The sequence below is a fragment of the Leopardus geoffroyi genome, chromosome A2 (genome assembly GCF_018350155.1).
Source record: "Leopardus geoffroyi isolate Oge1 chromosome A2, O.geoffroyi_Oge1_pat1.0, whole genome shotgun sequence".
In the NCBI taxonomy this organism is placed as follows: Eukaryota; Metazoa; Chordata; class Mammalia; order Carnivora; family Felidae; genus Leopardus; species Leopardus geoffroyi.
Window position 1 is genome coordinate 10,712,394 of NC_059331.1, and position 13,781 is coordinate 10,726,174.

General features: G+C 39.1%; 1 protein-coding gene across 1 annotated transcript; it reads left to right on the top strand.

Annotated features, from left to right (window-relative positions):
• Positions 1–2,249: 2,249 nt before the first annotated feature.
• Positions 2,250–3,259, top strand: LOC123607561 (olfactory receptor 7A10-like). Its single transcript, XM_045497060.1, has one exon. The coding sequence runs from the start codon at positions 2,259–2,261 to the stop codon at positions 3,225–3,227; it is 969 nt and encodes a 322-aa protein (XP_045353016.1). The 5' UTR covers positions 2,250–2,258; the 3' UTR covers positions 3,228–3,259.
• The last annotated feature ends 10,522 nt before the right edge of the window (positions 3,260–13,781 follow it).

Here is a 13,781-nt window from a genome sequence, read left to right on the forward strand (position 1 = left end):
ATCAGCATCGTTAACAATACCCCACGGGATGCATTTTATCAAGTGTAGAGCAGTGCTTCTGTGCAATTTCTTTTATGTCTGGTTTTACGGTCTTTTCTTTTTCCCCAGATCTTGTTTTTCTGCACTTCTTTTTGCCCTCCTGTTTCACTGAGATTGTCTCATACAATTGTAATAGAGTTAGATTGTTTCTTTTCCACATGATCCACTCCATTCTAGGATTCCATCAGCCACCTGAGTTTTATGTTTGCTTTGATTTACACTCTGCAAAAGTGCTGAATTCGTTTATTACTCCCAACAGTTTTTCTTGTTTTTAATGCTATCTTTTTTTAAAAAATAAGATCACCTTCTTTGTGAAGAGAAATCATTTTACATCTTCCATTCTAATTTTGATGCCTTTTGTTTCCTTTTACTTTTCTTTCTTTTTTTTGCTTAGTTGCTCTGTCTGGAACATGCAATGCCATGTTGCATAAAAGGTATGAAACAGACATGCTTCTCTTGCCTTATCTTAGCAGTTGCTCTCAGTGTTTCACTGTTGAGAAGGATTTTAGAGGTGGGTTTTCATATATGACCTATTTCGTGTTGTGGAACTATCCTTCTGTTCATAGTTTCCTGACTGTTATTACTATCAAGGTATGCACCATGTTGTCGCGTTTTATTTACCATATGTTGAGATAATCATATGCTTTTATCCTTCTTTTTGTTAACCTGTCATATTACACCAAGGGAGATTTATTAGTTAAACCATTCTTGCCTTCCAGGAATAAATCCCACTTGGTCAGGATAAATGATCTTTTTCTACATCCTGATCAAAGGCTGCTATGCTTGAATTAGTACTATTTAGTCAAAGATTTTCACATAAATATTCTTTGGGAATATCATTTTGTACTTTTCTTTTCTTGCAATGTCTCTTCTTGGCTTTGGTACAGTGCAATGGTGGCCTGAACGATTAAAGTAGGAAGTATTTCCCATTTGAATTTTTTGGAAGCAGTTGAGAAAGATTAATGGTAATTCTTCTAATTCTGGGTGGTTCTCGTGATTCGTAGCTGTGACTACTCTATTGGAATGCCTACAACAAAATGCAATTCTCATCAGAGAAAGAAACTCTTTGACTAATGGCGTAGCCCGTCCCATGATTTCTAAAAAGTTGTGCTTCAGCTGCAAGAGTACACGGTACCACAATAATGAAGAACTCTCTCTCTGTTGCTTTCCCTACCCACGTGTGTGTGTGTGTGTGTGTGTGTGTGTGTGTGTGTGTAGAACTAAGAGAATTTATCAGTGAAGTACACACATATTAACATTTGTAGCAAGCCGAAGCTGTCTTATGAGGTAAAAACTACAGAAATTACACCAACTGGAGACCTAGAGTAAAGGTAGAGAGAAAGAGAATTATGGAGGAATGAATTATGTTCCATTAGTATACATTACATAAAATGTATCCTGTTTTAGACAGACATCATATATAACATATAAATATAAACGTGACACTGAACGGTAGTGTCCACTGCCTTAGAATGTTTCTAAAGATGCAGGAGGCTTTGAGCTCTTCTCTCTTGTTTGCATCCAACACGTACTCCCATTGTGTTACCTGCTCTGCTCACAACTTTTTCTTTGATGTTGCCTGATGGTTTCGGGTGAGCTCTTGACTGAAGGCCTTTGCATATGTGATTTCTCTGGCTTAACTGGTTTTCTCAAAGTAATTGGGAAGGTTCATATATCCCTTAGTTTTCTAGGTCAGAAGCCCCTGATCGACTTGACACATTGGCAAGTTTCCCTTCTACTTAGACTAATTTTTCCTGAATTATTTTACTTATTAGTTGTAACCACCACTTAAAACATCATTTATTCATTTATTAATATTCTATTCCTCCCTCTTCACACACATAAACATCTAAGACTCAGTGTTGTTAAGGGCAAACACCCATCACTACTTTTTGTAATGCTTTCAACATTACTTGTTACAAGATATTTTTGTTAAATTTTGTTGGGCGAAAAAAAAAGATCTCAGGAAATTTATGGAGAACATTGCTCTGAAATTGTTTTGATTCAGAACAAGAATTGTGAACAGTTTCAGACTCATGGAAAACATGGAGCATTTGAGAGTCTCTGAAATTTTCTGGTACACGTTCTAGATTGGTAGGGAATGTGTAAGAATTAATGAGTGAAGTGTGTTGAAAACGAAGCATTTCTTTCAATACTGTGATCACTGCTGGTGTCTTTACAATGTTCTGGTCTCTGTTCCAGCTGTTTTCATCAGTTACATGGAAGAAAGAAATCAAACCTGTGTCACACAATTTATTCTCCTGGGACTCTCAGATGAGGGGGGGCTGCAGTCACTTCTCTTTTGGCTGTTCCTGTCCTTGTACTTGGTCACCTTCACTGGGAACCTGCTCATGATCCTGGCCATTATCACAGACTCCCGCCTCCACACGCCCATGTACTTCTTCCTCTCCAACCTGTCCTTTTCAGACATCTGTTTCACCTCCACCACCGTCCCAAAGATGCTGCTGAACATCCAGACGCAGAGCAAAGTGATCACCTATGAAGGCTGTCTCAGCCAGATGTACTTTTTCATGCTTTTTGGAGTATTAGATAATATACTCTTGACAGTGATGGCCTATGACCGGTTTGTGGCCATCTGTCAGCCACTGCACTACATGGTCATCATGAACCCCAAGTTCTGTGGAATCCTGCTCCTGGTATGCTGGTTATTGGGTGTTTTTTACTCTCTATTACTTGACTTACTGATTTTGCGACTCTCTTTTTGCACAGATCTGGAAATCCTTCACTTTTTCTGTGATCTTAAGCAGGTGATCCAACTTGCTTGCTCTGATACCTTCCTCAATGACCTGGCAGTGTATTTGGTAAGTGGACTTCTGGGTGTTGTCCCACTCACTGGTATCCTGTTCTCTTACTCTAGAATTGTCACTTCCATTTTGAGAATTTCATCAGTGAGGGGCAAGTATAAAGCATTTTCCACGTGTGGGTCTCACCTCTCAGTGGTCTCTTTGTTCTATGGCACATGCCTTGGGGTGTATCTGAGTTCTGCTGCTGCACAAAACTCCAGGGCAAGTGCCATAGCCTCAGTCCTGTACACGGTGGTGACGCCCATGTTGAACCCCTTCATCTATGGCCTGAGGAACAGAGACATCAAGCGAGCCCTGAGAAATCTGTTTAGCCGAGAGACATTGTCTGCATGTAGGATTCCTTGTTTCAAGATAAAGACTTGAGTAACAGGGCTTAAAACCCTGGAAGACCTAGATCATGATATTTGTATCAGTTCAGAGGCTGACAGTCTGCAGTTTATCTTTGTACAGTATTCGGTTGCTAGAAATTTTTCATACTTTATGCACAAGTATTTCTTCCGTAGCTTTTAAGGCATTTATTCTGAGAGAGAGTAAGAGCAAGTGGTGAGGGTCAGAGAGATTGAGGGAATATCACAAGCCATGTCCATGCTATCAGCACAGAGCCTGAAGTGGGGCTCAATGTCAGAAATTTTGAGACCATGACTTGGACCAAAATCAAGAGTGGGGCGCCTATTGGTTCAGTCACCCAGACACCCCTCTTCTGTATTTCTCTAAAACTGTTTAGGCCTCTCATTAAACTTCATCCCATGGATTCTTAATTTTTTTAATGTTTATTCATTTTTTGAGGGATGGGGGAGTAGGGGCAGAGAGAGAGAGGAAGGCACAGAATCAGAAGCAGTCTCCAGGCTCTGAGCTGTCAGCACAGAGCACAATGCAGGCTCAAACCCATGAATTACAAGATCATGACCTGAGACAAAGTTGGATGGTCAACCAACTGAGCCATCCTAGTGCCCCGATTGAGATATTTAAGAACATATACCTAATATAGCAAATTGAGTACTTTTAATGTGATAGGAGGAGCTACTGAAGTCAATGTGAAATGCTTTTGCTATGGGTTCAAAGCAATATCTTTATAGTATATATTTATATATATACACAGATATATTAGATTATCTCCTTTTGGAGGAAAACCATTGAACATATCAGAATTGATAGATGAGTTTCCAGGGCTTTATGTCAATCCACCTTGGAAGGAGATCACATATGCAAGAGCAGAGGCCCCTGGAACCCTCTGTGATTAGTTTGCAATAATGCATCTTTGCTATGCAATCTTCAGTTTCCCCTCACACAGTCAGTCCTAAACATAAATGAAGTGTGAAGGTAATAGAAATTGCAACTCCTGATGTTTCAGGCCTTGATGGTGTCATTCTTGGTGATTTTCCCAGGGATGCATTATCATTTTTCTCTTAATATTTTGGTAAGCAGCAACGCTGTCCTGTGATTTCCCTCAGCACCTCCTACTGTAATAGGCTCTTCACAGATCTCACACACAATATGGCTACTCTGCCTCTTGCCACCGCCATCTTTTCTAATGCTGCATCCCAGAAATTAGGCAGTGTGACCAGGATACACTCAAGGACCTAACCTGTGTTGTGTGAGACAGACTAAGACGAATGTCTCCTTATCACCTGACCCCAGAAGCCCCCACTGGGATTGTCAGCCATAACGGTAATCTCCTATTACCTGATTCACAGTTTTCCAGCTAAATGTCCACAGGTCCCTTCAAACACTAGTATGCAGATAAATGTTCATGGACCTATCTCTCAGAAGCAAAGACAAAAAGAAACGGAAAGGAAGAAGAAAGGTGGAAAATAAGAACAAAAGATTAAGAAGAGAGCTTACTTGTAGCATTTGCCAGTTTCCACGGTATCATTACTCTCATTTTGCCCAATAGCAAGGCGCCAATTTTAGTTTAGACCACAGTCCTCATGAACGATTATAAGCTAGCCTGTACTATCACCTCAGAGCCTTTGGGTTGGGTTTGGAGGAAAATGTAAAGCAATTGTTGCCATTTTACAGCCTTCCACCAGGTGTAAATGGTTACACCAATTGAGGATCTGGGCCAGTGGACAGTCTCAGGACCGATAGTCAGGTGGAGATTATGACCCTTTATTGTGGTGACTCTGGTCAATCTTTTCCTCATGATCATTGGAGGTGGGTTTTTAATTTTTTTGTTTTGTTTTTGTTTTATTTATTTTTCTACTTACACAAATCGATGGGCCCTTAGTAAACTGCTCATCATTTTTGTTTCTTGGAGACGCCATGATGAATCTTCCTTTTGCAAAAATCCATGTGGCTCCCCCAATGTTGATGAGAGTGGTTAATTCTTACACACTATGAATAACAAACCTAGAATCATTTTGGACTGCTGACATGGCCTCTGGCAATTCAGGAGGGGCTGAACTCAGGACAAAGACATTTCAATTTCAGCATGTCCATGGTAAGTCTATCACATGAGGGAGAAGCTCTGTAGAGCTTGTCAAGGAAGACATTATAGCCCTCCCCAAGCTATTTCTCAATGACCTTATGAATTTCATGTCCTCTGATTCCTTAGTTTCAGTGTACTTTGTGGTTGAGGTATTGAATCACACAAGATAAACCCATCACCATGCACTTGTCTCCTTGTACTTTGGATTCCTTTCTCTATATCACATTAAGCCTTTATGGAACTGAAATTCTTTTTTTTTTTAAGTTCATTTATTTACTTTGAGAGAGAGAAAGAGTAAGCTTGGGAGGTGCAGAGAGAGGGATAGAGAGAAAATCCCAAGCAGGCTTCACTCTGCCAGCACAGAGCCCAGTGTGGGTCTCGAAGTCACAAATTGTTACATCGTGACCTGAGCCAAAATCTAGAGTTGGATGCCTAACTGACTGAGCCACCCAGACCCCCATGAAGTTCTTGTCAAATATGTCACTCTTTTTTTCATCCTTGTTTTCTCAGGGGAAAATACATGTAAATATTAAACATTAAACGTTAAACATTTTGAAATATACTTCTGTGTCATTAAGTGCTTTCTCACTGTTGAACAACCACCATCTCTATCAATCTCCAGAACGTCCTCATTGTCTCAAACTGAACTTCTGTCTCCTTGAAATACTAAATTCGTATTGCCCCTCTGTCTAACCCCTATGTCCCACCATCTTACCTTCTCTTTAGGTTTACCTAAAGAGATTGCCCTAGGTATCTCATATACATGTAATTGTATAATATTGGTCTGTTTGTGCCGGCTTCTTTCAGGTAGCATAATATTTGTGAGATTCACCCGTTATAGCTTGTGTCAGAATCCCATTCATGTTAAAGGCTGAATGATGTTCTACTGTATGGGTTCACCACACTTTGTTCATCCGTGAGTTTTTTGATGGACATTTGGGTTGTCTCCACATTTTGGATACTGTGAATAAAGGTGTTTTGAAAATTGGTGTACAAAAATCTGTTCTAGTCACTGCTCTAAATTCTATTGGGACAGAGGACCCTGGGTGGCTCAGTTGGTTGAGCCTTCAGCTCAGGCCATGATCTCATGGTTTGTGGGTTTGAACCTTGGGTCGGGTTCTGTGCTGACAGTTCAGAGCCTAGAGCCTGTTTCAGATTCTGGGTCTTGCTCTCTCTCCCCTGCTCATGTCTGTCTCTCTAAAAAAAACATTAAAAAATTAAAAATAAATAAAAATAAATTATTTTGGGACATATAGGTAGGTACATAAGCAGGAGTGAAACTCCAAATGATCATTCTATGTTTACATTTTAAGGAACTGGCACAATCTTTTCTACACTAGCTGTGCCACTTTTCATTCTCATCGGCAAGCACCACAGGGCTGCAATTTCCCCTTATCCTCACCAACAATTATTTTCTGTTTAGTTTTAAAAAAATAGCCATTCTAGTATGTGTGTTGTGATATCACATTATGGGTTTGATTTGCATTTCCCTAATGATTAGTCATGTTTACCTCTAAATATCCATACCTATATCTTCTTTGGAGAAGTGTCTATTTGAGTCTATTGCTTTCTTTTTCTTTTCACAATTTTTTTTTCAAATTTATTTAAAAGTTTTAATTCAAGTATAGTTAACATACAGTGTAATATTAGTTTCAGGTGTACAATATAGTGATTCAGCACTTCTGTACAACACCCGGTGCTCATCATGACAAGGACAGTCCTTAATCCCCATCACCTATTTCACCCATCCCCCCCCCCCCCCCACATCACCCTCTGGTAACCATCAGTTTGTTTTCTATAGTTAAGAGTCTGTTTCTCGTTTTCTCTGTCCTTTCTTCCCCTTGCTCATTTGTACTGTTTCTTAAATTGCACATATGAATGAAAGCATATGGTATTTGTTTTTCTCCGAATGACTACTTTCATTTAGCATAAGACCCTCTAGCTTATGCTAAGGTTGAAAAGCAAGATTTCAGTTTTTTTTTTATTGGCTGAAAAATATTCCATTGTGTGTGTGTGTGTGTGTGTGTGTGTGTGTGTGTGTGTATGTACCACATCTTCTTTATTCATTCATCTGTTGGTGGACACATGAGCTGCTTCCACAATTTGGATATTGTAAATGATGGTGCTGTAAGCATAGAGGTGCAAATATCCCTTTGAATTTTTAAAAAATATTTTTGGGGTAATGACCCCGTAGTGCAATTACTGGATTGCAGAGAGGCTTTATTTATGCCTTGAAGGAACCTCTATACTCTTTTCCGCAGTGGCAACTCCAGTTTCTATTTCCACCAACAATATCAGAGGGTTCTCTTTTCTCCAAATCATTTCCCACACTTACTGTTTTTTCTTTTTAATCTTTTTTAAAAGTTTTTATTATGGAGGCATTGAGTCAGTCGATTGTACACCTGAAATGAATATTATACTGTATGTTAAGTAACTGGAATTTAAATTTTAAAATTGCCTTTTTAAAATTGAGTTGTTTGTGTTTTTTTGGTTGGTGGAATTTTTGAAATTCTTTATATATTTTGGATATTAATCCATTACCAGCTATGCGATTTGCCAGTCTTTTCTGCATTTTGTTGGTTGTCTTTTCACTTGGGAAATAGTGCCCTCTAATGTACAAATATTTTTAATTTCGCCAAAATGCTTTTTTCTCTAATCGCCTGTGTTTTTGGTGTTACATCTGGGAAATTATAGTCAAATCCAGGGTCATATAAATGCACTTCTGTATTTTCTTCTAAGTGCTTGCAGTTATATTTCTTATGCTTCAGTCCATGACCCACTTGGAGTCATGCTGGTAGATGGTGGCTGGAAGGGTCGACTTCATCTTTTTGCACGTGGATATCCATGTTTCCCACCACCATTTCTTGGACAGGCTGTGCATATGTCATTGAAATTTCCTGACACACGTGTAAAAACCATTCAGTTGTATATATTTGAATTTAATTCTGCACTCCCTTGTATTCCATTGGGTTATATTTCTGTTTTTGTTGTTGTTGTTGAAAAATATATCAGCTTGGGGGAGGGGCCGAGATGGCGGAACAGCATGGTAGTTTTTTTTTTTTTTCATCTCTCGTCCCTGAAATGCAGCCAGATCAACACGAAACCATCTTGCACACCTAGAAAACTGATTTGAGGATTAACATAACAATCTCCACCACCTGAACACAGAACTGGGCAGTTATGTGGTGTGGAGTGGTGAACTGGGGGAGAGAGAGGCCGCGGAGGGCAGGGAGCTGTTTTTGCTTGTGAAGAGAGGACGGAGACAGGGGAGAGCATGGGAAAAGCACAACACCCCCTCCAAAGCAGCTGGATATAGAAAGAAAGAATGGAAATAGCCCCAAGGGAATGGACAAAAAAGGGAGAAAGGAGGGGGTTTAAATTCCATTAAGACTCTATAAACAGGGAGTGCAGAGTTCTGAAACTCCACAGCTCAATACCTGGTAGTGTTCTGGTGGGAAGGGCGAATCCCCAGGAGTAGAGAGCAAGGTCTGAGGGGTTCTTGGGTCGCAAGGGGAGTGGTGGTTCCCTTGCTGGTAGGACATTCAGTAGAGGCTGTGCATCCTCCCCACAGGTGAAGATCCCAGCAGACCCTGGAGAACGACCTCTTTTATTGGTGTTGAAACAAGGATGTTAAAGGTGAAACTTGGCACCAGATGTGTGTTGTGATTTTCCATAATCCCTGAAACATTGCTGCTACATGATCACACAAACTTTTTCTGGTGCAGGCTTGCAGCCAGATGCAGTCTCTGGATATGTGCATCAGCATGGTCTCACAAACGTTTCTAGGTGCAGGCCGACACCCGGCCATTGCTCAGTGAGACTCTCCCCAGAGGGTCTGAGCGGGTCACACCTGCAGTCTCTCAGAAGTGCTGTGTTGGGAAACAACCCCATCTGAGATAAATCCCAGGAGGGAGGTGCCGCCTGGCAAGCTGACAGCTTGGTCATGGACAGTATAGAAGCAGGGAGTGGAGGAAAGCCAGAGACAAAGGAGAGGTGCTTGATTGCCTGTCAGGGAGAGCACAGAGTTTTGATACTAGACCCTGGGTAGAGGGGTGATGCCATTTTTACCCCTCCCGCACATGTGCCTACATGCCTACATGTACCACAACAATCTACCTCAGTAAGCTAAGCTGTTCTATCTAGTGGACAATGAAGTCGTTACACTAAGCCTGGCCAAACTGGGCCAACTGTGCTGTTGAGGAACACCAGAAGTCTCTCTGCCTGCTTAGTTTACAGTCTATAACTTGCTTCATAGTTTGACTTCTAGGAAAAAAAACCGGATATAATTTCAAACGTATTTCATTGTTTGCTGGTCCATCTATTCAATTTTTTCCCTTTTCTTCTCTTTTCTTATTCTTGCATACAGATAGGGAAAAATTTATTTTTATTTTCCATTTTTATTAAAAAGATTTTTTCCTCAATTTTTTCTTTTTTTTTTTTTTTTTTTAATTTTTTTTTTTTTCAACGTTCATTCATTTTTGGGACAGAGAGAGACACAGCACGAACGGGGGAGGGGCAGAGAGAGAGGGAGACACAGAATCAGAAACAGGCTCCAGGCTCTGAGCCATCAGCCCAGAGCCCGACGCGGGGCTCGAACTCACGGACCGTGAGATCGTGACCTGGCTGAAGTCGGACGCTTAACCGACTGCGCCACCCAGGCGCCCCTCCTCAATTTTTTCTATTATATTTTTTAACTTTTTGTAAAATTTTCAAATTCTATTTTACTCCCATTATTTAATTTATTGTATGTTATTATATTCATTTTTTTCAAATTTTCAAACCTTTTCTTTTTTCTTTTTCCTTTTTTCTCTTCTCACATCCTTCCCTTTCTTCTCTAATCTATCAAGCTCCCTTTAACAACCACACCAAAACACACCTAGGATCTAGCCTCCTTTATTTCATTTTTGTGTGTTGTTTTCAATTTTTGTTTTTTTACTTTATTAATTCCTTTTCTTCCTTCAAAATGACGAAATGAAGGAGTTGACCCCAAAAGAAAGAAAAGGAAGAAATGACAGCCAGGGACTTAATCAACACAGATACAAGTAAGATGTCTGAAATATAATTTAGAATCACGATAATAAGAATAGTTGGGGTTTAAAATGCTTAGAATTGCTTTCTGCAGAGATGAAAGAAGTAAAAGCCAGTCAGGATGAAAAACAATGATATAATTGAGCTACATTCTTGAATGGATGCCACGGTGGCAAGGATGGATGAAACAGAGCAGTGAATCAACGATATAGAGGACAAACTTAATGAGCATAATGAAAGCAGAAAAAAAGAGGAAACTAAGGCAAAAGAGCACAATATAAGAATTAGAGAATTCAGTGACTCATTAAAAAGGAATAACATCCCAATCGTAGGGGGTCTTAGAAGATGAAGAGAGATAAAAAGGGATGGAAGGTTTATGTAAGCAAATCATAGTAGAAAACTTTCCTAACCTGGAGAAAGACACAGACATAGAAATTCAGGAAGCACCTCCCCTTAGATTCAACAAAAACCGAGCATCAACAAGGCATATCATAGTCAAATTCACAAAGTACTCAGGCAAGGAAAGAATCATGAAAGCATCAAGGGAAAAATGTCCTTAACCTACAAGGGAAGACAGATTAGGTTCACAGAAGACCTATCCACAGAAAGTTGGCAGGCCAGAAAGGAGTGGCAGGATATATGAATGTGCTGAATAGGAAAAATATGCAGCCAAGTATTCTTTATCCAGCAAGGCTGTCATTCAAAATAGAAGGAGAGATAAAAGATTTCCCAGACACACAAAAATTAAAGGAGTTCATGACCACTTAACCATCCCTGCAAAAAATTTTAAGGGGGACTCTCTGAGGGGAGAAAGGACAAAAAGAAAAAGAAAAAAAAGAAAAAAGAAAAAGACCAAAAAGCAACAAAGATTAGAAAGGACCAGAGAACAACACCAGAAACTCCAACTCTCCAGGCAACATAATGGCAATAAATTCATATCTTTCAGTACTCATCCTAAATGTCGATGGAATAAATGCTTCAATCAAAAGACATAGGATAACAGAATGGATAGGAAAACAAGATCCATCTATATGTTGTTTACAAGAGACCCGTTGTAGACCTAAAGAAACCTTTAGGTTGAAAGTAGGGGATGGAGAGCCATCTTTCATGCTAATGGTCACTATAAGAAAGCCAGAGTAGCCATACTTACATCAGACAAGCTAGGTTTTAAAATAAAGACCATAACAAGAGACGAATTGGTCTATCCACCAATATATAACAATTGTAAACACTTATGATCCAAAGGTGAAAGCACCCAAATATATAAATCTATTAATCACAAACATAAAGAAACTCATTGTTAATAATACCATAGTAGTAAGGGACTTCAACATGCCACTTACAACAATGGACAGATCATTTAATCAGAAATCAACAATGAAACAATGGCTTTGAATGACACACTGGACTAGATGGACTTAACAGATATATTCAGAACAGTTCATCCGAAAGCAGCAGAATACACATTCTTCTCAACTGCACATGAAACGTTCTCCAGAATAGACCACATACTGGGACGCAAATCATCCCTCAACAAGTACAAAAAGATCGAGATCATACATGCATATTTTCAGACCACAATGCTATGAAACTCGAAACCAACCACAAGAAAAAATTTGGAAAGATAACTAATACTTGGACACTAAGGAACATCCTACCAATGAATGAATGGGCTAACCAAGAGGTTAAAGAGGAAATTAAAAGTATATGGAAGCCAATGAAAATGATAACACCTCAGCCCAAAACCTCTGGGACGCAGGGAAGGCAGTCATAAGAGGGAAGTATATAGCAATCCAGGCTTTCCTAAAGAAGGAAGAAAGGTCTCAGATACACAACCTAACCTTATACCTTAAAAAGCTGGATAAAGAACAGCAAATAAAACCCAAAAACCAGCATAAGACAGGAAATAGTAAAGATTAGAGCAGAAATCAATGCTATTGAAACGAAAAAACAGAACAGAACAATGAAACCAGGAGATGGTTCTTTGAAAGAATTAACAAAATTGATAAAGACCTAGCCAGTTTTGTCAAAAAGAAAAAGGAAAGGACCCACATAAGTAAAATCAAGAATGAAAGGGGAAAGATCACAACCAACACTGCAAAAATACAAAACAATAATAAGAGAATATTATGATTAATTATATGCTAATAAAATGCACAATCTGGAAGAAATGGACAAATTCCTAGAAGCATATAAACTACCAGAACTGAAACAGGAAGAAATAGAAAATTTGAACAGTTTCATAACCAGTAAAGAAATTGAATTAGTAATCAAAAAATTTCCCCAAAACAGAGTCAGGGCCAGGTGGCTTCCAGGGGGATTCTACCAAACAGTTAAAGATGCATTAACACCTATTCTTTTGAAGCTGTTCCAAAAAATAGAAATAGAAGGAAAACTTCCAAACTCTTTCTATGAAGCCAGTATTACCTTGACTCCAAATCCAGAAAGACCCCAACAAAAAGAACTACAGACGAATTTTCCTGATGAATATGGATGGAAAAATCCTCAACAAGATACTACTCAACTGGATCCATCAATACATTAAAAGAATTATTCACCATGACCAACTGAGATGTAGGCTTGTTTGATATCTGCAAAACAATCAATGTGATATATCACACGAATAAAAGAAAGGACAAGAACCACATGATCCTCTCAACAGATGCAGAGAAAGCATTTGACAAAATACAGCATCCTTTCTTGGTAAAAACCATCAGGAAAGTAGGGATAGAAGGATAATACCTCAAGATTATGAAAGCCATATATGAAAGACCTACCACTAATATCATCCTCAGTGGGGAAATTCTGAGAGCTCTCCCTCTAAGGTCAGGAACAAGACAGGGATGTACACTCTCACCACTGCCATTTAGTGTAGTATTGGAAGTCCTAGCCTCAGCTATCAGACAGCACAAAGGAATAAAAGGAATCCCAATCAGGCAGGAGGAGGTCAAACTTCCACTCTTTGCAGATGACATGGTACTCTCTATGGGAAACCCAAAAGATTCCACCAAAAAACTTATAGAACTGATCTATGAATTCAGCAAAGTTGCAGGATATGATATCAATGCACAGGAATTGGTTGCATTCCTATAGACCAATAATGAAGCAACAGAAAGAGAAATCAAGGTATTGATCCTATTTACAATTGCACCAAAAACCGTAAAATACCTAGTAATAAACCTAACCAAAGTGATGAAAAATCTATACATTGAAAACTATTGAAAGCTTATGAATGAAATTGAAGAAGACACAAAAAATGAAAAAATATTCCATGTCTCTAGATAGGAAGAAAAAATATTGTTATAATGTCGATACTACCCAAAGCAATCTACATATTCAATGCAATTCCTATCAAAATGTCACCAATACTCTTCACAGACCTAGTACAAACAATCCTAAAATTTGTATGGAGCAAGAAAAGACCCCTAATACCCAAACTAATCTTGAAAAAGAGAACCGAA

Excerpts from the sequence above, each read along its gene's own strand:
- LOC123607561 (XM_045497060.1), top strand. The coding sequence starts at position 2,259 with ATGGAAGAAAGAAATCAAACCTGTGTCACACAATTTATTCTCCTGGGA.